The sequence below is a fragment of the Lynx canadensis genome, chromosome B3 (assembly GCF_007474595.2).
Source record: "Lynx canadensis isolate LIC74 chromosome B3, mLynCan4.pri.v2, whole genome shotgun sequence".
NCBI classification, from domain to species: domain Eukaryota; kingdom Metazoa; phylum Chordata; class Mammalia; order Carnivora; family Felidae; genus Lynx; species Lynx canadensis.
This window is the reverse complement of record NC_044308.2, coordinates 117,693,731-117,718,230: the sequence shown is the minus strand read 5'-3', so window position 1 is coordinate 117,718,230 and position 24,500 is coordinate 117,693,731. Positions and strand designations below refer to the sequence as shown.

The window sequence follows — 24,500 nt, the reverse complement described above, 5'->3', positions numbered from 1 at the left end:
CACATGTCCAAAGGAACACTTAAGGAACGTAGGACTCATGCAGAAAGGCTGACACATCGAGTCCGGGGGAGAGGGTGAGGAGAGATAAGGACAGAGTCATCAATGGGATCAGGTCACGAAGGGTCTGAAATTCTGTGATCTGAAATTTAGATTTCATCCTGAAGAGAATTCAGATTTTATTCGGAAGATAGCTTCTGGAGCGTTTTAAACAGTAGAGTCAGTGGGCTCAGATTTGCGTCTTAGAAAAATGTGACAGCCGTGTGGCAACTGTGTGGAGTATAGAGGGGGCCAGGGAGAAACAGGTTGAAGGCCTAGTCCAGGTGAGAAATTTTGAGGCTTGAACTAGTGCAAGGTGGAAGGGGAGGATAGGATGGAGGGGGGGGAGGTATAAAAGTTAGACCACCTCCCCAACCCCTAGGACAGGTCTCATCTCTCGTGGGATGGCGGGAATGAAGCAAAGGGAAAAGAAGATGCTTTGATGCGTCACCCTGGATCCCTCAGGACTGAAGGACTTACACCGCCAGCCCGTAGGAGAATTGCCCTCAGCTGAAGACAGTTATCTTGTCCAAGATCATACCACCTTCATGGACATCCTACCATCAGTGACAGGTCCACGTCAGGGTACAAAATCTACATCCCAGGCCCTCGTCCCACCTTGAGACAACTCTGAGGGCCACACGAATTCAGAGCTCCCTCAGGGTCTGGCTGAAGCCTTAGCTGACACTTCAGTGCAGCTCGACATCTTCCTTTTCCAATCCTGCTTTGCCTCCCTTCCTTTCCACAGGTGGGCACCCCAAGAGTGCTTTCTAGCACATCTCCCTACGCCAATCTTCATCTAAGAGGCTGCTTTATGGGAAACCCAAACCTGCAGCCGATGACGTCCAACCCGTTGGCTTGTGAGCGGTGTGGATGGCCACGTCATTCACCGATAGGTAGCATGAGGAAAGAGGAGGTGATTTGGGAGGGAGACCATGAGTCCACCTTTGGAAAAACGGAGCTTGAACTTCCTGAGACTTCAGGGAGTGGGACTACATTTCAAAATCAACGTGCAGGCTGCAAGTGTAAATTTGGGAGTCGTTAGTGTTCTGGGGTTAGCCAAGCATCAATCTGTCTTACTTGGGCTTTTGCACTCGCTATTCCCTTGATGCCTGTGTGGTTGCTGGTTTCTTCTCATTCAGAGAATGAGATGTCAGATGTCAGCTTTTCCAAGAGGACTCCTTAGTCACCCAGTCTGAAGTGGCACCCCCTTCTTTGTTACCACCTCACTCTAGTTTACCTTTTTTGCATAGCTCTTAGTACGACCTGACATACTCTTATTTGTATCTCTGTCTTTCCCCCACTGGAATGTAAGTCTTTAAAATGGAGGGTCCTTACGGAAGTTGCTCGCTATTCTGTCCCTAGCATCCAGAGCAGGGCCTGGCACATGGTAGACGTTCAATAAACATTGAATAATTGGCTGAATGAATCTGTTCTTTGTCTGCTGTGGACACTTACTAGATGGAACTTGCTAGACTGCACACCCTCAGATATTGCATCAGCTGGAATTCAATCTGAAGTCCCCGCACTCTTTGTCTCCAAATTTCTGGCATTCTCTGTAAGAAAGCCTTCCCGAAATATGGCCATTTATTCATGTGAATCCAGACCATCCTTTCCTTGGCCACCAGTTCATGTCACCTCTTGGATGATGATTCTTTCTCATTTTGTTTTCCCCTGCACCAGTGGCTTGATTGGTGGTGATTAGCAGAGGGTGGTCCATTTATGGGAAACACCTGCTTCCCACCTGTGTCCCCCCATGAGCAGTCAGCTTTGGACTCAGTGCAGGAAGCTGGTGGGTGTCCTTCATAGCTGAGTGGGCTTCCAGAATTTTCTCCAGGAGTCAGATCCAAACTGGCACCATATGGGTAACCATCTGTACGTCATTTTGCCAGCATCACATCAAACACATCTGCCAGCTTGTGAAAGAGACCTGGAGAGGGCCGGGGGCACCAAGGAGGATTGACAGAAAAACTGACCCAAGAAGAAGGCTGAGCCAGACAGAGCAGTTTCCACTTTGTGAATCAGGTTGTGATTCAGTTGGCCTCCATTCACTTGTTCCTGGCACCTGCAAACACCAGCTCAGAAGGTGGTGTTCTTTCACTGCTCCCATCAGCCCACTCTGAAGAGAGTGGACAAGTGTGTCAAAGGTTATTTTACCTAACCCAGGGTGGGAAAGCACATCCTGGTGCATCAAAGTTCCCCTGGTAGGGGAAACTACACAGGACGGCGACCATGCTCCTCGTCCTGGTTACAGCCAAGTCCTTCATCCAGCACCTAGGCAGGCTACACTATGGGTTAATTACCAAACGTTGTTCCTTGGGTCAATGATAAGACTCGAAGAACCAAGAGTCAGCACATTTGATTGGACGAGAGTAGGGGGATTACTCCAGTCCGAAGTGCAGGGGCGCCTGGGTGGCTCAGTCGGTTGAGTGTCCGACTTCGGCTCAGGTCACCATCTCAGGGTTTGTGAGTTCGAGCCCCGCATCGGGCTCTGTGCTGACAGCTCAGAGCCTGGAGCCTGCTTCGGATTCTGTGTCTCCCTCTCTCTCTGCCCCTCCCCTGCTCAGCCCCCCCCCACCCCAAAAAATAAATAAACATTAAAACAACAAAGTGCAGAGAAACCTCAGGTGAAGCTGAAGGTACTCCATTCTGAAACATTCCTTAGTTCTGCATGTGTGTTTTGCACACGTGGTTCTCTCAATTCCCAGTTACTCAACAAGCTATTGTCCCATTGGGTCATTGGGTGCTTTGCAACCTCCTCCGTTCTTCTTTTGTTCATGCATTCAGCCATTTGATACTTTTAAAATTCTTTTTAAGTGTTAGGTGCTGTAATAGGCATAGGGGACCCAAAGTTGTGACAGCATCCTTGCCTCAAAGGAGCCCAGATGAGCAGGGGAGATAGGTGTACAGATAATATACCGCAATAAGCCCACCAAAGGGGGCCCTTATCTCAAACGTGGGGAAAAGAGGGATCAGAGGCTTCTGGAGAGGGGTGGAACCCAAGCCAAGCTCCAAAGGGGGAATGGGATTTAGTGAGTAGGGAGAAGGGAAACATCCCAGGCACAGGGTGCGTCATGTGTGAAGCCGGTAAGTGAGGGACCGCAGAGCTCCCAGGATGCTGTGCCAGTGCGGCCGCAGCACAGGCTCAAGAAGGCGAGGGGCCAGACGAGGCATTTGGACACCATCCTAAGGACAATGGGTGCTCTGAAAGGATCGATCGGAAATGTCAGAGGGTCAGACCTGAAATCTGCCAGAGACGATTCCGGCTGAATTGCAGGAGGGGCGCTGGGTTGGGCTGTAGCGGTAGGAGCTGGAAACAACGGCAGGGGAGGGGGGAGGGAGAGAGTCACTGAAGAGACACAAAAACAGAATTTACAACTAATTGGTCGTGGAGGGGCTGGGGGAGAGAAGGAGACTCCTGCGTTAGGCTTGAAGAAATGGACGGATGAAGTGCCCTGAACAGTGACAAGGTGCCTCAAGGAGGAGCAGGTGGGAACACCTCTTCCTCAACCTCAGAAAGAGGCCTGGATCTGCTCAGTGGCTAAGGAGGTGGGCAAGAGGCTTCCTCTACGTGGACTCAGAAGACCCTTCTCTCATCAAGAAGCTGCTCCTAGAAACGAATCCCCTGGGGAAGCCTGAAGTGGCCGGGACGGCCGCCCTGGGCATGGGGCACTAGACGACACTGCCCACACTGGGGTGCAGGATAAGGCCACTGTCTGTGAACTAAAAGGAAGTATTTATGAGCCAACTGGGTCTCTGGACCAGGACTGGGAGTATGAGAAGGGGACTTGTGGCTTGCGCTTCCTCACATGAAGCAGGTGGAACAGGGAGAGGGCAGGGCTTTGGCTGTCACGCCCGGATCCCTTTTACGGGCCAAGGAAGAGGCTAGTTCTGACTGTGGTGAGCTGGAGACCCGAGTCCTGGCTCCTTGGTCCTTTACGACGCCGACGAGCTACTTGAAAGAGATCACATGCGTAGATTATACCAACACAGACTCTGCTTTCTCTGGAAAGCAATTTCAAAACCACTTCATTCTCCACCTGCATTTGGCTAATGGCCTGATTATAGCCACACTAATAACCTTCAAACACTCTCAGGAGTGGCCTTGGCTCTGAAAGGTACCGCCTCCCTTCCTCCTTGCCCTATTTCATGCTTCTCTGGGACTGCAGTGACAACAGCTGTTTATTTCTCCCAGGGCCCGAGTTACTTGGAGGAGAGGCAGATGGCTGTGGGCTAATTCCTGAAGTGCACTTCTGGGGACCATCAGCCCCGGCTCCCAGGCTGACATCCCACACGGGGCTACAGGTCAGAACATGAACAATCGCCATGAATATGGATGCTGAGGGTGGAGGCTGATTGCTTCTGTCCTGCCGGGCAAAACTGTCAACCTGGGCGGGGATGACATTTTTGCCGAGATACTGGGTCAGGGGGAAGGGCTGTCCCCTCCCTGAGCCCCAAGGCAAAACGTTTCAAGATTTAGGATGCTGGCCTCCCAGGGAAAGGTGTCGCTGTCAGGAGAGAGAGCACAGAGAGGGTTTTGCATCTGCCGGACAGTCTTTCCATTCAGTTCTTTTCTCTCGCCCTCACAGCACCCAGTTATGAGCCTGGATGGTTGGGGTTGCAGGAGGGGTTTTGTGATGGCCAAGAATCTGGATGGATGAGCATCAAGTTATTTTGAAGAAATGGACGGATGAAGTGCCCTGAACGGCGACAAGGTGCCTCAAGGAGGAGCAGGCGGGCACACCTCTTCCTCAGCCTTTTCTAATTCTAAGGAACTAGGTGTCCTCGTTCAGGAGTCGGCTGACAGTGTTCTTTGTCTCCCTCTTTATCGTCCAGTTCCCACCCAGCCTCCATTGTTCAGCTCATGCCCCACCCAGCCGTCCCTTGAATCCGTCGCTGATGACTCCAGTCCACAGCGAGCTGACCTTCACAGTCTCAAGGGCTGGGTCACGGCTACCACCTGCAGCTGGGCACTTCATTACATGCTGCCTGCTTGTTCTTCCTCTGCATAGTCTCATCTGTGCCCCGAGACTGTGAGCACTCTGTGGTCAGAGACATTGCTGGTCTCCTGTGGCCCTTGGTTCGTGCCGAGCGACCACCGTTCTAAGGGATAAGTCTCTAGGACATCAGCGCGGCTGGTCATCGTCACTGGATATCATTGCCCTGGGGCTGTGGGAATGCCTGTCCCCAGAGAGACTCCACTGAAGACGGGTCCATATGCTTCCCTGTCATGTCTCTGGGCATCAGGGCTGGACGTTTCCTCCTCTTCCTGCCCTCCCTAGCCCCTGAGTAGGTCTGTAGGAAGGGGGATGCCTTCCGAATTGGGTTTGTTACTTGGATGACTGGCTTCCCACCTGGTCTGCTGAAGATGATGCATGTGGAACGTGCGATGATGGCCAGGGACAATGATTACCTGTTTCAGAGGCCCTGACCACTCCGGGGGCCTGTGCTTTTGCCCGCGTCATTTCCTTTCCTGAAAGATCCCTCGGCATCCCTTTCATCAGTGTCCACTTGACAGATGCCTATTTGCCCCCTAAGCCTCAGTGCAAATGTTACCAGTGTTCTGTGGTTTCTTCAACCTCCGGCTCCCGGAATTCCAAACTATTTTGCCATTCCTTTCCCCTGAGCACTTTTCACGTGAAGCCATGCTCATGTATGCACCTGTGCCCCCGGAAGACTCCTGGGATCTCTTCAAGGGCACAGACTCTGCCTCGGACGCCTTGCTAACCTTGACACTAGCCTGACACGTCATGAGGGCGTGATACGCACTGTGGGATGGAGCTGAGTGAATTCTGATGGCAACAGGGAGATGCCGAGGTTGTTTTTAAGCTGGAAATGGGTATATTTCGATAGTGCTGGAGGCTTTTGGCCAGAGACAGGGATGTTACTGCAAACAGTCAAGGTCAGAGGCAGAAGCAGTAAGAATGGAGCAGAGCAGAACTGGCAGGATTCGATATCCAGTGGGGCTGGAGGCTGAAGGGGGGATCAGTCAAGGTTGGCTGCAGGCTGTTGGGAGGTGGGGCCATGGGGTATCACCAAGGGAGGCAGTCATTTGGAGGGGGGGAGGGGGGGCTGTGTCCCTGAAGCTTAGTGACGCTCTTCCCAAGCCAAAGAAAAACTCAAAAAGCATTCCCCCCCCCAAAAAAAAATTAGTAAAATATGGATCTCTCAAATGAGCGGAATGAAGTTCTGTTTGTGTTCTGGGTTGAAGAGAGCAATAGACCGGCCCTGAGTCAGAATCCAGGTGTCAGGTGTAGCTAATAGCAACCGCTTACTGTGAGAGCCAAGGCAGTGCAGAGGTCAAGAGTTCCAACCCCCGGAGGGACGGGAGGGGCTTTTATCCTGTGCCAATTCCCAGACCACTCATAAAGCCTCTGCACTTGCCTTGAAGGTGACACACTCTGGCTTCTTCCTCCATTTAGAGTGAGGTGTGATTCGGGTTTTGAAAGCAATGTCTGTTACGGGGGCTGATGGCCTGAGTTAGATAGCCACTAATCTGAGTTGTTCCCGTGTCCCTCAGATCTGGAAATAGCATCTCAGTGACATGAGGAAGTGGCTTCTCCAGTGGGGACTGTGCTGCTGGGCTTCTTCCAAGGACACTGGGAAATGGAATTCACCTTCCAGACTTGAGCGGAAGGTGGTGCTTCGGGGGCGCCCAGGGGGCTCAGTCGGTTGAGCGTCCGACTTCGGCTCAGGTCACCATCTCAGGGTTTGTGAGTTCGAGCCCCGCTTCGGGCTCTGGGCTGACAGCTTAGAGCCTGGAGCCTGCTTCAGATTCTGTGTCTCCCTCTCTCTCTGCCCCTCCCCTGCTCTCACTCTGTCTGTCTCTCTCTCTCAAAAAAGAATAAAACATTAAGAAAATTAAAAAAAAAAGAAGAAGAAAGAAAAGAAGGTGTTACTTCAGATGGCACATGTACCTGGAGCTCTAGTGTCACGGTCCAGGCAGCTACAAGGTGTGAGAACACAGCTCCTCGGGTGTGTTTTTATTATGTACACGGGCAACCTAACCCAGCTTTTTTCAAATTATAATGATGTTTTCTGGGGACATTTCAGCTATTGCCTGGACATGATACGAAAGGGAGCTGCACTAAATGTGTGTGGTTTTCAGAGGCAGGGTACAAAGGGGTCAATCATGGAGGTAGGAAGGGTGGAAGAGAGGTAAGAGGTAAGTGCTAGAAGCTGGTGAATGCTACGGGAATGTAGAACCCTGGCCATGTTTACATGCAGAGAACTCTGTTTCTTCTGGAAGAGATTTTGCTCAGATGTCCAGCATTTAGGCACAGGAGACCACCCCTAACAGATGGCAGTTCAAACTTTCAGTGTATTCGCTCAGAAAAATTTCGTATAGATATGAATTTCATATGCATCTGAATATAGAATTCTGGGCAAGAGAAAATTACCGATGGCTTTGGTACCACTCCTGAGTCAGAGACAGTGTAGGGCTCTGTTGTTAGTATCAACAAAATCCCTGCCTGTTTCAGCCCCCCTGATGGGAACATCAGTGCCGATATGCATGAAGATGACTTTAATAAACAAAATGGGGGTTCAGCCTCGTGAGCCTGGGGGCCCTCTGCCAGCAGCCTGACTCTTCAGATGGCACCAACAGTTCCAGAAATAAGAGGGAAGAGTTCTCGGCAGCAGAGGTCAATGCTGTCAGGTGAATTAATTTCACCTGAAAGACATACATAAGGCATCTCAGAGCCTCGGGCTCTCATACCGGGTCCCAGACTTAGAATTTGGTGTAAATTTATATTACTCGTGAAATTTGCAGGGGTTTAGAGCTCCTCTGAAGATCATTTATTCTTCCCAAGGGATAGTGGACAGCAAGTCAGGAGCACTGAGGGCCTGGAAGAAGGCACTTGGATCCATCATGCTGAGAGCCCCAGGTTGACAGATTCCTACTCTCCAAGGCTGTCTGTGTCCTGGGACCACAGCCTGGCTCACACAACTGCACCATATCACAAAGCTGTCTTGTTGTGGATACTCGTTTTGTTGACATTTCTGCAAACAGTTCTGTTCCGAATGGTTAGAACCAACCAAAGTGTTTATACTTCAAGGTGCAGAAAACATTCTACGAAATTACAGATCTGTCCTAACCTATCGGCTGCTTTAATGGTGTACTAAAGGAATGACCTTACTGTGTTGGAAACCTGGGTCCTTCTGCTATAAATCAGCATCATTTATTCTATTTCTAATACAGATTCCAGGGTGATGCTGTTTGCTGAAGACCCTGTATGCGCTTTTTGGGGAGAGAACCACGGGATCTTTCTTTGCTCTCAGGAACTCCGTATACGGTGGGCCCATGTGTGTAGGTGCCCTCCTTTATGTGCCCAGAGACATATCTAAACTGGTTTAAAAGGGCCTGGAGGAAATGCCTTAAATAGGAAAACTGGGAGAGTAAAATGTGTATTGCTTTTGTGGAAAGGAAAGCAAAAAGGTGATAGAGCCACGAACAAAGGAGAATCCTTCCTCAGCCATGTTCATGGAGACTGGAACTTGGTAAGAGGCCTTGAACCCTGCAGAGGGGTCTGATGACTAAAAAATTATAGGGACACTGTCATCAGAGTGTTTTCCTGAGAGGCAGTCCCACCAGATGGCCCTGGAAGACCAGGAGGGAGAGCTTCCAGCCATCCTAGATCACTTTCCCAGAGAGGAACAGGGTAGATGGAAATGAGGTCTGAGAGCAGAACTCATCCAGCCTGGGGCTGAGCACCACACACAGCCTTGGCTTCCAAATGGGACTGGCTTTTATTTCCAGAAGTGATGGAGGCAGGGGAGAAAGGGTCATCCCACATGTACTGCTGAGGGCAATCTGGATGAGTCTGGAGGCAGGCATGCCCATCTCTCACTGGCCCTCTTCAGGCCACTGACTGAGGAGCTCTGCCCAGGAGCCCTTCTGCATCTGAAGGTAGGTCAGCTGGTAGTCTGCCCCTCCTCAGCCTCAGTGGCCCCATCTGTGGACCTCCAGATCACCTCTCCATATTCCCCTAGGATAAGGACTCTGGTCCCCACCTCCTATGCTCTGCCTCTGTTCTGTCTTCCGCTGTCATCCCAAGTGGCCTCAACATCCACTGGGATGACCCCTTACCTCCTCCACTTTGACCTGCCTGCTCCTCGCCAGCTCTACTACCCCGATGGCCAGACCCCAAATCCTCCCCCTCTGAAATAAGAAACGTGAAACGCCCTTTTGAACACCTCTTGTCTTTTCCCCTCCCTCACTGCCTTCGCTCTCAGGAAGCCCTCTCCTAGCCAGCCAGCTCTGTTCTCATGCCCCTTTGGACTCGGTCTCCTGGCCCCATGGCATTCCTTCATCCTGACTTGAGTCCCCTGAAACATCTTTCACTCATCTCTCCCTGTCCAACCCCCACACTCACTGAGTTACCACGGGGCTTCCTACTCTCCCATGGCATCTCGTGAGTCTGTCCCCTCTCTCCACCTTCACTGCAGGCCCTACCCTGGTTTGAGCCCATCATGACATCTCTCTTTGGTCTGTAGCTCTGACCTTTCTTCTTCTTTCACCCTCACTCCTAGCCTCCACCCTCTTCATGTTCCACTCACGGGGTTCACTCACTGCGCCCTAAATAGGCCAGGAATTTTCATGCCTCTCTCTTCCTCTCTCCTTCCCATGTAGAATTAGTTTCCCTTTGCCACGTGCGTTTTATGTGTACCTGCGCCCCTCTTGCCCTGGGTCCCAATGGGTTGGTTGCACACGTCTGCATCTTCTACTAGAAGGTGTGGTCTTTGAGGACAAGGGCCACTTTTACTGAACTGTGTAAGCTCAGCAGGCAGCACAACACCTGTCACGTGGCCAATTTTAATAAATACTTCTAGACTTAAATTTCCCACGATAGGCCTTCCATTAGAACTGCCCACTGGGTCATTTGTCAGGTCAGCTAGCAAATCCTGCCTCATTCCCATCTACTCCTGCCTTCTGCCAGTTCCTTCTTCCTCTGTGGGGCCAACTGCTGGGTGGTCTTTGCTATTCTGCCATAACATGAGGCTACACCGTGGAGGGGTGGGAGGGGCAGCAGGGACTGGGGAATAGCACAGAACACTGTGAGAGTGAACTGGCATAAGTTCTGTGGGCTTGCCAGCAGGCACCATGTGGGAGAGCCAAAGGGAAAGTTGGTTTTCTCCAGCCCAAAGCTCAGACTCCTGAGTGCAGTCACGAGTCTTAGCGCTAAAGGCTTAGGAGTGAGAAGTGTCAAGGTCACCTCTGCTTCATGCCTGACCAGGAAGGGGCCTTGTGGGTGTGTGTGTGCGTGTATGTGTGTGTATTGCCAGCTACTGGGCGTGTCCAGGGAGTTCATAACATGCCTCCCCAGCAGAGCTAGAGGAAGAGCCACTGATCCAATTTGTAATTTGTCATTTGGTTTGATCCCAACGTTTTCCCTTTATTCCTGACTTGATAGATTCATCTGCAGGCTCAGTGGGTTCATGTTGGCAAAGTCTTGCACTCACGCATTTGATACTCAATAGATTGGCTCCCAGTCATGTGCGCATGCATGTGTACACGGAGCATCCTTAACCCCTAAGCGAGGGACCTTTTTTCCAGAAGGGGAACCCAGGATTGGTCGCTTTGTGAGGGCGACAAGCAGAGAACCAGTGCAGGGGGGTGGAATTGATTTAAAAAATTCTGGGTGTAGACAGACTGCAACGAACAGGACTTTACCCTCCGTCTTTGGTTGGAGAAGTGGATAGGAGTTATATGCCTTTTCTGAACTTCAATCAAACCCTCTTCCCATACAGTTCTCAGCCTGAAAGAAAACATAGGAAACATCTAGTTCAGTGGATCACATCTGACTGTGTATTAGAGTTGCCTAAGATTACATTTGCCCCCGTTTGATCAAGATGCAATTAACCTATCACATTGTATTTAAGGTATACAACATAATGATTTGATGGATGTATTTATTGTGAAGTGATCACCATTTTAGTTACTGTCTTAGCAACTTTCAAATAGACCATACAGGATCGTTAACTATAGTCTCCATGCTGTGCGTTAGATCCCCAGAATTTACTTTTCCTATAACTGGAAGTTTGTACCTTTTGCCCATCTTTATCCGTTTCTCCCATATACCACCCCTGCTTCTGGCAACCACCAACCTGTTCTCAGTTGCTGTGAGTTTGGCTTTTTTTAGATTCCACATATAAGTGAGATCATACAGTATTTGTCCTTTCCGTCTATTTTGTCTTCAACATCCATCCATGTTGTCTCAAATGGGAGTATTTAAAAAAATTTTTTAAAATGTTTATTTACTTTTGAGGGAGACAGAGACAGAATGCGAGTGAGTTAGGGGCAGAGAGAGAGGGAGACACAGATCCGAAGCAGGATCCAGGCTCCGAGCTGTCAGCACAGAGCCCGACGCGGGGCTCGAACTCACGGACCTCGAGATCATGACCTGAGCCGAAGTCGGCCGCTCAACCGACTGAGCCACCCAGGCGCCCTTTTTTTTTTCTCTTTTACGGCTGAATAATATTTTACATGTACTTTCTTTTCTTTCTTCTTCTTTTTTTTTAATCAGAAAAGACAGTTTATTTCGCACTGGTGCTGGCCCAGCAGAGTCACCTCCAAAAGCTGAGCCTATATGTATTTTTTTTCTTGTGTTACTATTATGATTTATTATATATGTTTTCTTTCTTTTCACATCTTCTTTATCCGTTCATCTGTTAATGAACATGTAGGTTGTTTCCATGTCTTAGCTATTGTTAATGCTGCAATGGATATGAAGGTGCAAATGTCTCTTCAAGACAATGATTTTGTTTCCTTTGGATCTATATACCCTGAAGTAGAATTCCCGGATCATGTAGGAGTTCTATTTTCCATTTTTTAAAAATCTTCTTTTAAGTTTATTTTGAGGGAGGGAGAGAGATCAAGGGCGCACATGAGTGGGGGAGGGCAGAGAGAGGTGGAGAAAGAAGAGAATACCAAGCAGGCTCCCTGCAGTCAGCACAGAGCCCAACTGGGGGCTCAGGCTTACAACTCAAAAGATCATGATCTGAGCTGAAATCAAGAGTTGGACCCTTAACTGGCTGAGCCACCCAGATGCCTCTCTCTTTTCAACTTTTTAAGATACACCAGTACTGTTTTCCAAAGTGGCTGCACCAGTTTGCTTTCCCACCAACAGTGCACGAGGGTTCCCTTTTTCCACATCTTCACCAACATTTGTTATTTTTTATCTTCTGGATGTTAGCCATTCTGACAGGAGTCAGCTGATATCTCAGGGTGGTTCTGATCTGCATTTCCCTGATTAGTGATGTGGAACCCCTCTTCATGTACTTGTTGGCCATTTGTACATCTTCTTTGAAAAAAAAATGTCTGTTCAGTTGCTCTGTCCATTTTTTAATTGGATTGTTTGGTTTTTGTGTTGTTGTTATTGAGTTGTAGGAGTTCTTTATATATTTTGGATACTAACCTCTTCTCAGATTTGTGATTTGCGACTATCTTCTCCCATTCAGAAGGCTATGTTTTTCATTTTGTTGATGGTTTCCTCTGCTGTGCAGATAGGATTACTTACTAAAAATGGAGATCCTGCATAGTCCTTCTCAAACCTTCTGATTTGGAACCTGTGGAGGTGAGGCTTGGCATTCTTTTTTTTTTTAACATTTGCCCCAGATGGCCTGGGGTACCATGAGCTGCCTAAGGCCACACAGCTAATGGTGGCAGCTCCGGAACTAGAACCCCAGTCTTCTGACTCCATCTGGGGCATTTCTCTTACAGCTTGAATGTCCCTAGGGCTTAAAGCTTTGAGAAACAAGGCTCACATTGGATGCAGGAGAGTGTGTTGAGTGGCTCTCTTATCCAGCAGACCACTAATCCACATAATTTAATTAGTTCCTTACAAGGTGGGGCTCGAGGACTTGAATTCCCAGAGCAGGCAGAGACAGTTGAAACAGACCACTTGCTCTGGGATGACCTGGCACCTGCTGACCCTGTCTTTGCCACTAGATAGGATTTCAAAGTTCTCTGTGTCTACCTCCGCCCACACTCTCTGGGGACCAGCTCTTCTCTTGGCGACTTAGAAAAACAGGCTTGGATTTCCCTCTGGCCTATAGTGATCTCACCTCCCTCTCTTCTTCCCTTCCTCCTTCCTTTCCTCTTCCTCTTTGTCCTTCTTCTTCCCTCCCTCCTCTCCCCCTCCCCGCTGTCCGTTATTAGAATACGATTCACATACCATACAATTCACTCATTTAAAGCATACAAGTCAGTGGTTTTTAGTATATTTGTAGAGTAGTGCAACATCACCACAATCAATTTTAGGACATTTTCATCACCCCTGAAAGAAATTCCATCACATTCCACTCTAAGCAATGACTTTTCTGCCCCCTCTTCTGCCCCACTCTACCTAGCCCCGAGCAATCACTAATCCACTTCCTGTGTCTATAGATTGGCCTTTTCTGGATATTGCAAATAAATGGAACCATACAATATATGGTCCTTTGTGACTAGCTTCTTTCACTTAGTGTGTTTTCGAGGCCCATCTGTGTTGTACCATGTATCAGTATTTCATTCCTCTTTAGGGCCATTCCATTGTATGGATATATCATATTTTGCTTATGCATTTATCAGTTGACAGACATCTGGATTATTTCCCTTTTTGGTTATTGTGAATAATGCCATAAATATTAGTGTCCAAATTTTTGTGTGGTCATATGTTTTCATTTTTTCTGGGTGTATACCTAGGAGGGGGATTGCAGGGTCACATGGCAATTCTATGTTTAACCTTTTGAAGAAATGCCAAACTGTTTCCCAAAGTGGCTGCACCATTTTACATCCCCATCAGCAGTGTATGAGAGCTCTAATTTACCCACATCCTCACGAACACTTATTATCTGTCTCTTTGTGGATAGCCTACCTAGTGGGTGTGAGGTGGTATCTCATTATGTTTTTGACTTGCATTTCCCTGATGGCTAATGATGTTGAGTATCTTTTCACGTGCCTGCTGACCATTTTTTTCTTTGAAGAAATGTCTATACAAATCCTTTGCCCATCTTTTAATTGTGTTGTCTTTTTATTATTGAGTTTTAAGAGATATATAATGTAGATATAAGTACCTGTCAGTTGTATAATTCTCAAATATTTTCTCCCAGTCTAAGGATTATTTTTTTCACTTTCTTGATGATATTCCTTGAAGCACAGAAGTATTTATTTATTTATTTATTTATTTTTAAATGTTTATTATTTTCAAAGAGAGAGATAGAGTGAGCAGGGGAGGGGCAGAGAGAGAGAGAGATACACACAGAATCCGAAGCAGGCTTCAGACTCTGAGGTGTCAGCACAGAACCCGATGTGGGGCTCAAACTCATGAACTGTGAGATCACGACCTCAGCCGAAGTCAGATGCTTAACCAACTGAGTCAGCCAGGCGCCCCTGAAGCACAGAAGTTTTTAATTTTGATGAAGTCAAATTTACCTAGTTGTTTTTGTTGGTATTTTTGGTGTTATGTATAAGAAACTATTGCCTAATCCAAGGTCATGAAAATTTATCTCTATATTTTCTTCTAAGAATTTTATAGTATTAGTATCTTTTATCCATTTCGAATTAATTTTTGTATGGTGTGAGGTAGGGTCCAACTTCATTTTTTCAACTTTATTTAGTTGTTCTAGCACCATTTGTTGGAAAGACGATTCTTTTCCCCACTGAGTTCTTTTGGCACTCTTGTTAAAAATAAATTGACCATAAATGTATGGATTTACTTTTAGACTCTTAATTCCATTCCATTGACCTATATGTCTATCCTTACACCCGTACCACACTGCATCGATTACCGTAGCTTTATAGTAAGTTTTTTTTTTTTATTTATTTTTTTTTTTAAATTTATTTTTTTTTTTTTCAATGTTTATTTATTTTTGGGACAGAGAGAGACAGAGCATGAACGGGGGAGGGGCAGAGAGAGAGGGAGACACAGAATCGGAAACAGGCTCCAGGCTCCGAGCCATCAGCCCAGAGCCTGACGCGGGGCTCGAACCCACGGACCGCGAGATCGTGACCTGGCTGAAGTCGGACGCTTAACCGACTGCGCCACCCAGGCGCCCCTAGTAAGTTTTAAAAGTGGGTCCATCCACTTTCTATGTCTACCTTCCAGCACACACAGTAAAGGCTAGGATGTGGCCTGAGTGCAAGGGCTGAGTAGAGGGGTTGAGGGCATGTAAGGAGAGGTAGGTCTGTGGGACTCAGAGGCCTAGTCTTTTAACCCTTGTCCTGCCATAGCCCTGTGTAACCTTATGTGAGTTACTTCATATTTCCGTATGTTACTTCTCTGTTTCCTATTCTTAGAATGAAGATTCTGGGCTAGTTGACTATTAAATGAATTTTTTAATTCTAATAGTCTGGAGGCATGGGAGACTCAGTTTCTATAGGCAAATTCTATCATAGGACCCCCTGACTTTATGGCAAAGCATTCGTCAGTCTTTCACTCACTTGGAACTTAGGTATAAGACAGGAAATATACAAGATGATTCTGGATTATCTTGCCATATTGGTCTGCATTTCATGGCTGCACCATTCGACCCATTCCACCCTACCCTGGATCTCCATGTCCGTGGGGTCTGGTCCAGCTTCCAGGTAGCTTTTATCACTTCATTATTCTGTGTTAATCTCTTTGGGAAAGGACTGGGAAAGGCCCAGAGTCATTGGGAGTGGTCTACACAGCACTACTTGCTAACTGAATAAAGATTCAGTCTGATATGCACGATTGCTTCCCTTTGCTTGCAAGTCAGTAGTTTCTGGTAGATGAATAATCATGCATTTTCTTCAGTGTACGGGTTGTCATCACGTATTTTCTCAAACAGCAGCTCATGGATTTTGGAGGCTTAAAAAAATGACTTCTTACTGAAGAAGCCATGGCCAATGAGCGTGTGGGGCGGGTGGTAGTGGGGACCTGAATTCCGGGCCCTGCTCCTGTGTCTCCTCTCCGTCTCCCCACTCTGGGCCTGTTTCCTTTTTAAAAAAAATTTTTTTTTACATTTATTTATTTTTGAGAGACCGAGAGAGACAGAGCACAAGGTGGGGAGAGGCAGAGAGAGAGAGAGAGAGGGAGGCACAGAATCCAAAGTAGGCTCCAGGCTCTGAGCTGTCAGCACAGAGCCCGACGCGGGGCTCGAACCCAGGAACCCTGAGATCATGACCTGAGCCGAAGTCGGACGCCCAACTGACTGAGCCACCCAGGCGCTCGGCCTGTTTCTTTATGTTTAAAAACAAAACACGGAGGAATGTTCTACTGATATATGCAACGATGTGTGTTGTGCTAAGTGAGAGAAGCTAGATCCAAAAGGCCACACACTGTATAATTTCCATTATGTGGCTCTCTGAAAAAGGCGACGAAAACAGATCAATCGTGGCCAGGAGCAAATGGGTGGGGAGAACGGATCAACAATAAAGAGCCACAAGGGCACTTTTGGGGGTGAATTACTCTCTATCTTGATTTTTGGTGGTGGTGGTGACATCACTGTGTAAGTTGCTCAAAATGGAAAACACTGTATCTAAAAGAGTGAATTTTACTGCATGTAAAATTATACTTCAATAAACACAAAAATGTGAAATACGCTCACACACTAGTTAGCACACATGTGCACGTGCGCACGCACACACACACACACACACACGCTCACACTCACTATTTAGCTAGAAAATCTCCAAGATCCCTGCAAGTGCCAGGATTCACTGGTTCTCCCCTGGGGGGGACAGTCACGGGCAGAGCGACAGGAAGAGATACCCAGGGCCTCGTCTCATTTTGAAACTTCCCTTCCCTGATTCTTCCTACCCTTCCCCAACTCAGAATAATCTTTCTGTGATGTAGTGTGCAAAGGAGGAAAAACAGGCTTCATTCGTGTGGTTCGCCATTTTAGGAACAAGGCCGCTCCCTCCTCAGCCATGCGTGTGCCCGCTGAACCTCCTCGGAAGACAGACCTTGCCCACAGCCGCTCATCCCAGCTCTGACGTCTGAATCACTGGCCTGGAATGGAATATTTCTGAATAAGAGCCCAGAATCCAAATCCCAGTGAAAAAGCCACAGAGGCCTGTCAGAAGAATGGGAATCTAGATAGAGAACATGGAATCCTACTTCCATTTTCCAGCCAGCGTCTGAAGGAGGCGCCCTCTAGCCTTCTGCTCTGCAATTTACTAAGGCCTAACACAAGACTGTTGAGACCATCCAGGTGACACAGAGTCAGGGAACCGGGCCCTCGCTGGGAAGAAGACAGCAAGGGGCTTGACACAGGCAGAGGCTGCTACCTGCACCCACAAAGAAACCGCAGCCAGCCTCCCTGCTGGCAGGAAGAGCCAACGCTCAGGGGCCAGGCCACTGCGAAAGCTGCCGGGTGGGGATCTACAAAGGCCCTCCACCTTCACCGCCTCCCAGTGCCGAGACCAGCCCCATTTCATGAGCACTTACTATGTGCCAGGCAGAGGCCAAGCCCTCTGTATTCATTCACAACAACTGTAAGATTTTAAAATTCTAATCTTTGTTTTACAAACAAGGAAACTAAGTGAAGAGGTGGGACTCAGCCTGTGCAGTCAGGGGCCGTTTCTTTCTTTTGTCTGCTGCTGAGATAGGCTAGACCTAGCTAGGCTAGCTCCAAGGCTCCGAGGGGCCTGAGCCTGTGCTTTAAGGCAGCAAAAGCAAACGGAGAGTGCTGTTCTAGATGGAGATCATGTTGAGCCCCCCCCCCCCCGCCTCCCGAGCCCATTTAGAACAAGCCAGACCCAGGGCACCTGGATGGCTCAGTCAGTTAAGCATCCAGCTTCGATTCAGGTCATGATCTCACAGCTCACGTGTTTGAGCCCTGCGTGGGGCTCTGTGTTGACAGCTCAGAGCCTGAAGCCTGTTTTGGATTCTGTGTCTCTTTCTCTCTGCCCCTCCCCTGCTTGCACTCTGTCTGTCTGTCTGTCTCTCTCTCTCAAAATAAATAAACATTAAGAAGAAGAAGAACAAGCCTGACCCTGTAGCTTCTCCTTGGCCAGGGAGTCCTTCCCCCCGGTATACAGAGTCAGGGACAGATCCTGTGACCCTACTGTGCGTGCCGAAGGGCTGGGTATAGGGAAGGGGCCCAGCTGCGTGCACTGGAGGGTCCGGCTGCGTGTACTGGAGGTCCCAGGAACGGAAGCCAGGAGTTCATGTGGGCACTTCTTCTTTTTTTTTTTTTTAATGTTTATTTTTGAGAGAGACAGAGATAGAATGCGAGTGGGTTGGGACAGAGAGAGAGGGAGGCACAGGATCCGAAGCAGGCTCCAGGCTCCAAGCTGTCAGCACAGAGCCTGACGCGGGGCTCGAACTCACGAGCTGCGAGATCATGACCTGAGCTGAAGTCGGACGCTCAACCAACTGAGCCACCCAGGCGCCCCTCATGTGGGCACTTCTGCTCAGGAAGGCAGATGGGGGGAAAGCGTGCCACCAGTGCTCTGTGGCCAGCAGGGGGCATGCCCCTCAGAGGGGCTCCTGCTTGCTTGTCCAAGCCACACAGCCTGGAGGCTGCCACATCCCAGAAAAGGTCCTAAGAAATGCATTGGAAGCTGGGACTAGTGAGCAATTGGAAGCTGGCACCAAGGAAGGGGTAGCCTCATGCCCTTTGTGCCAGAAGTCCCTGGGGAAGATTCCCAGGTGGGCACAGCTCTTAGTGTTATAAATGGCAGCCCCAATCCCCACCTGTCCCCTGGACCTGAGCACATCTCTGCTCCTGGTGGTCAGCAGGATACACGGGCAGTGACAGCTTGTTAGAGGACGATTCTGGAAATAAGCCAGGTGGCTCTGCTGGGTAGGAGAAGTTCCGGGTTCCCTCGAGGTGGTGGCCTTGATCAAGGAGGACAGAGAAGGAAGGCTCTTCTGTGGCGGCCGAGACCTGACAGCAGGGTATGCCACAGACTTGACGATTCAGGCACCGTGGCAGGTGTGGACTTGGTCTTGACCGTGTGGGGCAGGAAGTCCTGCTCGGGGAGGTAGGCCCGGGGTTGGGAGACAAACTGGTTCCCATGCAGGTGTGACTAAAGGCACAATCCTCTAAGATCATTGCTCCTTCCGGGAGCAAAGGTTCTGCCACTGAAGGGAGCTGCGAGCACCGCGGCTCCTTTTTACCTCGTTCTTGCCTTCATCTTGTCAACCTGACTTCCGGGCTCTCAGAGCCCCACTGCTTCCGCGTTAGTGGGAGATGCGATTGTCTGTCGCTCAGGAAACCAAGGTTCTCTATGAGGAGCACCATCTGTATGCAGCAGACTTCAACCTTGGGACTTTACTTAAGGGCATCATAGCAGCGTCTGGCCACTGCTGACGTTTTTTCAGGCCACTGGGTTTTGTGGCTGAGCACAAACAAGGGGGCACAGAGGCCACGCAGCCAAGGAGAACTTGGCAGGGTCGGGGCTCTAGCCTTCCAGTGACACCATTGTCCCAACCTACCAGGATGAGTCCCACACCCCAGAGATCTGGCTTTCCCAAGCTTTTCTGCTTGGCAGTGAGGGGGAACCAGACCGTGTGTGTGTGTGTGTGTGTGTGTGTGTGTGTGTGATATTAATGGGGCTGGGTGTGGGTGGGGAAAGAGGTGAGGTGGTACCTTTTTTATTTCTAGCAGTAAAGCCTGCCCAATAACCCCCCAGACCAAGGAGCCACACAGAATTAGCTGGATTATAGTGGGTTCAAGTCATTTATTTTTAGACTGTACCAGCATGTTTGGGTCTGGGGTCCAATCCCCAAATTCCAGAAAAATAAACTAATGAGAACCACATGCACTATGAGAAGGCCATTCCGACGTGTCTGTGATCATGCTGTGATTGGGCATAGAATATAGACCAGGAGTCCTCCCTGAACAGCTGACGGTAGCTGGCTCTGAGCCCTCCTTGGGACTGGGGAGAGGGCCAAGACCGGATCATTTGGACCCTGTCCCTTTAAGGCCCCGAGCCCCTTATTGCTACATTTGCTACGTTGCTACTTGATGGCCTCCAGGCCTTGCCCAGGGGAGGCCTTATCACTGGGTGGTACTAATGAGTAGGCTGCTGGCATTTGCCCTTCCCATTGTTACAACAGCACAGAACTCTTTTCAGAGGGTCCCAGGGTGAGTTATCAGGGATTCAGCTGACCACTATTCAACTACGCCGCACATGGTCCTTGCTCCATTCCCAGCTCGGCCAGCCCTGTTGGAGGCTGGTGGCCCATTATGTTCCCCCAACCCCAGGGCTTTCCAGCTCCTGGACCTTGTTGGAACAACCCCCCCCCCCCAACACACTCTGCAAGGTCCAAAGACCAACAGCCCGCTAACCTTTCCAGCACAGGGGCAAGGCTTCTTAGTGGTGGCTTTCAAAGCCCATGCATTTGGAGCACAATGGGAGGGGCACATTTTAGGAGAAACATCAACTTCCACAAATAGCAAAAAGGCCCGATGGTGGCAGGCTCCTGGTTCAATGTCCTGTTGGTGAGGTAGTTTAAACACACCAGCAATCCTGCCAGGAAGACCCCCCCCCCCCCCCCCCCGCCGGAGCATGTCCCCACATGTTCACTGGTCTACGCAACAACTCAGAGTTGTGAGAGGGGCCTCTAGGGTGCTGGCCTGTACCTGACCTCTAGGCCTTGGTGGGCCTGGAGCCCCGCTCAGCTGATGGCACCATTGGGCTGGGCCCCACCGTGTTCCTGGGGTACAGCAGCACCGGACAGAACAGGACATCACTTTCCGCAAGGGAAGGAGCCCTCTCCCCACCGCTGCTTGGGCCAGGCCCTCTGGGTGCTGCTGGGCATTTACATGCTCCAACCTCCAAGTTTTCTTCTTCCCTTGAGGCAAAGGTGATCTCAGTCAGATGTCCAGTGCCTGGTACCTGTGTGTCTGACGCTGCTGGGTGGGTGGTCACTTCTGTGGCTGCCCTGAAGCTTTGACTATGGGGCTGCCAACAGGATATTTGTCCAGTGAGCCCTCAATAAGAAGAGTCGCAGGTCCAGAGACTCTGCCCAGCAGGAGAGCTAAGGAAGCTTCTGGAAGCAGGGAGACCTGTTTTGCTACAAAACTGCCTTCAGAAGTCTAATCTGGTTTGAAGTTTTGGCTGTGTAGACCAGACCAATGGGGAACCCGCCAAGACCGTATTTTCGAAGTGTGCTTGCATTCGAAGGTCTGCACAGTAGATGACCTTGGACTGGCCAGCTGGGTGGAGCCACCCCATCCTCCCACCCGCGTTGCTTGGTTTGATCTACTGGGGAGCACGCGATGGTCACGGGACTGAGTATGCCTGGTTGGGAGGTGGGGTGAGGGGACTTATTGCTCTGGGTTTGAACGTACCTCTATTGAATCTGCTGCCTGCCCCCAGAACGGGTCCCCAGAAGTGTTTGGAAACCTTCAGCCTGCACCATCTCGGGGGCGCAGTCTATCTGGCTCCGGGTGGGACCTCCAGGGTTGGCCAAGTCTCAGCCAGCATCGCTCAGGAGCAGTGGCCAGGGGGACTGGGGCAGCCAAACTTGCTCTGTCCACAGCCCATGGGGAAGGGCAGGGGGCAGTCAGGCCTTTGCCCTGGGTAACTGAGGGCACAGAGGTGCTGCTGTTCTGGAACTTCCTTTGTCCACATACCCTGTGCCTTGATGTCAACACAGCTGGGGGACCCCTGACAGGGAGGAGCTTCTTTGGGGCAATGTTGGGTGCAGAAAAACTTGAACTGCATTTTGGTTCTGAAAAAGGAGTCCTGTGTGAAAAGCAAGGAGATTAAAAAAAAAAAAAAAAAAAGGCAGAACAAGGAGAGGAGTCAAAAAACCCCATAACATGGGATAGGGCTTCATTTCGTTCGTGTACTCATCACATAGTTTCTGAGTATCTTCCTAGGGCCACAGTCTGTGCTGAGGTTGTGTGATATCAGGGTGTGGGAGTGCCTGACAAGAGTCCGGGTCTATCCACCGCTGGAGACAACCTGAGGACCCAACACATGTCCTCTCCCTAATATCTACTCTACCTGGCAGAGAGAGCAACTACCGCCAGTGGGGGAAACTGAGGCATAGTGGTCACAAACCCGCAAGGGTACAGCCATAGCCAAGTTTCCTAATGGCCACAGTGGCCCTGCTGTGGGGGATGGAAGGCTGGTGCCGTGGGGACAGGGCCCTGTGGAATCAGACACATGACCGCACTGATGTGGGGCTGCAAAGATGGTCATGGAAGCACCCGGGAGGCGGGGTCTGCAAACAAGCTTGAGACTTTGGTCACCAGCTGGTGAATTTGCCTACGTAAGTAAAGAAATACCAGTGATCGCTTTTTGTTTGTTTGTTTTGCTTCTGTGTTTGCTGCTTATACACTCCCCAGGGAAAAATTTCACCTATGGCCAAAAATAGATCGAAGGATAGTTCTAGCAGGTGGAGTGAGTGTCTGAATTCAAAAACATGTTGCTCAATACCGCTGTCTGAGGGCTCACGGGAGTCACAAGGATGACAACAATAATCGCGAGAGTAATAGCTACTGTTTGCTAAGCACCTACTACGCGTCAGGCACCTGACTCGGCGATGTACATGTATTACGTCACAGCCAACTGGCAGATAGTCGTTTTGACATACACACGAAGGGAGTGCAAGTGGGTTTTTTTGCAGGTTTTTGCAGGTTTTTCTTTGTGTCTGCTTTCCCCCTTGACGGTCCACTTCGTTTAGGGCCCACTTTGCTGGGCTGGCAGAGAACCATTTGGTCCTGGCCTAGGCCCTCTGGAGCCAACTCAGCCCCAACTTCAGACACAAGTGAGACCTGGCCCTCCCTGCAGGGGCTCGGCCATGCCTATGCCCCAGCCACCTCCCCCCACCCCGGGGGAAGGGGGCTGCCGGAGGGGAGGATCCCAGTGCCCCCGAGTTCACGGCCATGTTTATTTTGAGTAAAACACGAGGGAACAAACGAAGGAGAAGGGGCGAAACCAGAATAAATTCGGAAATAATAAATGTTTCCAAAGATGGTCAGAACCTCCACGGCTGTTAAACCACGAGCTCTTTCCCGGACACCGGTGCTTCCTGTGGTGTCGGACCCTGGAGGCACTTGACGGGACCAGGGGGCAGCCCCACGCCCCGTGGGGACCTCCCCGGAAAGTCGGCCTGCAGGGGGCTGAAAGAACCTGGAGGTGGAGCAGTGGGCGGGGTTGCTCAGCGGTGTGGCCTCCACCTGGCCGGTTGCACGAGGGTCCTTGCACAGATGGGGGCCGGGGCGGGGCCAGAAAGGGGGCCGTCGGGACGCAGCGGCTGTCGCTCTAGGGGGCGCTGTGGGCGCACTGGCCGCGGTGCGGAGGTGGGGGGTGGGGGGGTAATACTGGGGGTGCTCGGGGCCTGCCGGTGGCTCTTGCATCTGCCGGAAGGCGTGGTCCCCCAGACAGAAGGAAGAGTGGCGATAATAAGGATATGACCTCAAGTGAGAGTCACGACAGGAGCCCCGCCACGAGTTGTGCCCCGAACGAGTTAGGGCCAAGGGCCTCCTCGAGAATGGGGTGTCGGCGCACAACTGTACAAGGAAGAGAGGGTTGTAAACAGGGGCCTCTGCAGGGCCGACCCCGGGCTCTGTGGACTTTTTCTGCATGGTGTCCCCGGGCACCCACCGAGTCTCCCCTCTGCCGCCCGTCATCTCCCTCACTCCTTCTCTTTCACAGTGACCAGATCTCCCCGTAGGGAAACTCTGTCCGCGGATGTGGAGCGCCGCCGCCTGCCCGTGGGGTCGTCGGGCCCGGGCCCTGCGGCGGGGACCGTCAGGAGGACTGCATCAGGCCGGTGAGGCGCTTGCCCGCCAGCGACTTTCCCTGCAGAGACAGGCGACAGAGTTGGCACGCACAGGTGCACACACACACACACACACACAGACAGGGACAGAGACAGAGAGCCAGACAGGTGAATTAATTGTTGCCAGAGCCATGGAGGCCGAATGACTTAGCTACGGGACCCTGTTGATCTCTAGGTTTGGGAGCCTTGACCCCAGCACTTGGAACAGGCAGGGCTCTGGGGCAGGTTGGGGGGCCAAGGTGTGTTGCTGGTCCTTTGGGGGGTGTGGGAATCTTACCCCAAACCAGGCATTTTAACTCTTAGGTAGAGTGTCTCTTAATGCTTATGGGCCCGTCCTGAACTTGATTTTATTCAAGTGAGGAAGGAAAAGGTAGACTGGGGAGTAGGAAGATGACGGAGGTGGGTTGACCTAAGTAGGTGATGGTTAAGGATCTGGGTGATTAGAAGCTAAGGAATGAACTAGTCTTAAGAAGGCAGAAGACTTAGGATCCTTTCTGAAAGGCGGGAGTGAGCCCTCCTTGGGAGAGGCTCTGGGTTGTCTTGATGACCGGTTCTGGGGCTGTGGAAATACAGGGGCATTTGCCAAGGCTGGGAGCCAGGCCGGTGAGCTGAGGCTGCTGCAGGACCCAGGCCAGTGCACTCCTGTCGTGTCCTATGTTCCTGGCTCTCCGTCTGTGGTACCCAGGGGCTGAACTTGATGACCCCACATCAGGATGTCTACAAACCCTGCACTTGTAACCCACGTAGCAGTTCTCAAAAATGAAAAAATTG

At 50.3% G+C, this 24,500-nt stretch overlaps 1 protein-coding gene across 4 annotated transcripts in view; it reads right to left on the bottom strand.

The window, feature by feature from the left end:
* Positions 1 to 8,787: 8,787 nt before the first annotated feature.
* RGS6 (regulator of G protein signaling 6) overlaps positions 8,788 to 24,500 on the bottom strand; it is a 606,443-nt gene continuing 590,730 nt past the window's right edge. For 2 of the 4 annotated variants that reach the window (XM_030319477.1, XM_030319479.1), the window contains one exon: positions 23,654 to 23,749. In XM_030319477.1, coding sequence (XP_030175337.1) covers positions 23,699 to 23,749 — 51 coding nt within the window. In that variant the 3' untranslated portion in view covers positions 23,654 to 23,698. Of the gene's footprint in view, positions 10,794 to 23,180; positions 23,750 to 24,500 lie in introns of those variants that run through there. The other 2 variants (XM_030319478.1, XM_030319471.1) reach the window with 2 other exon arrangements.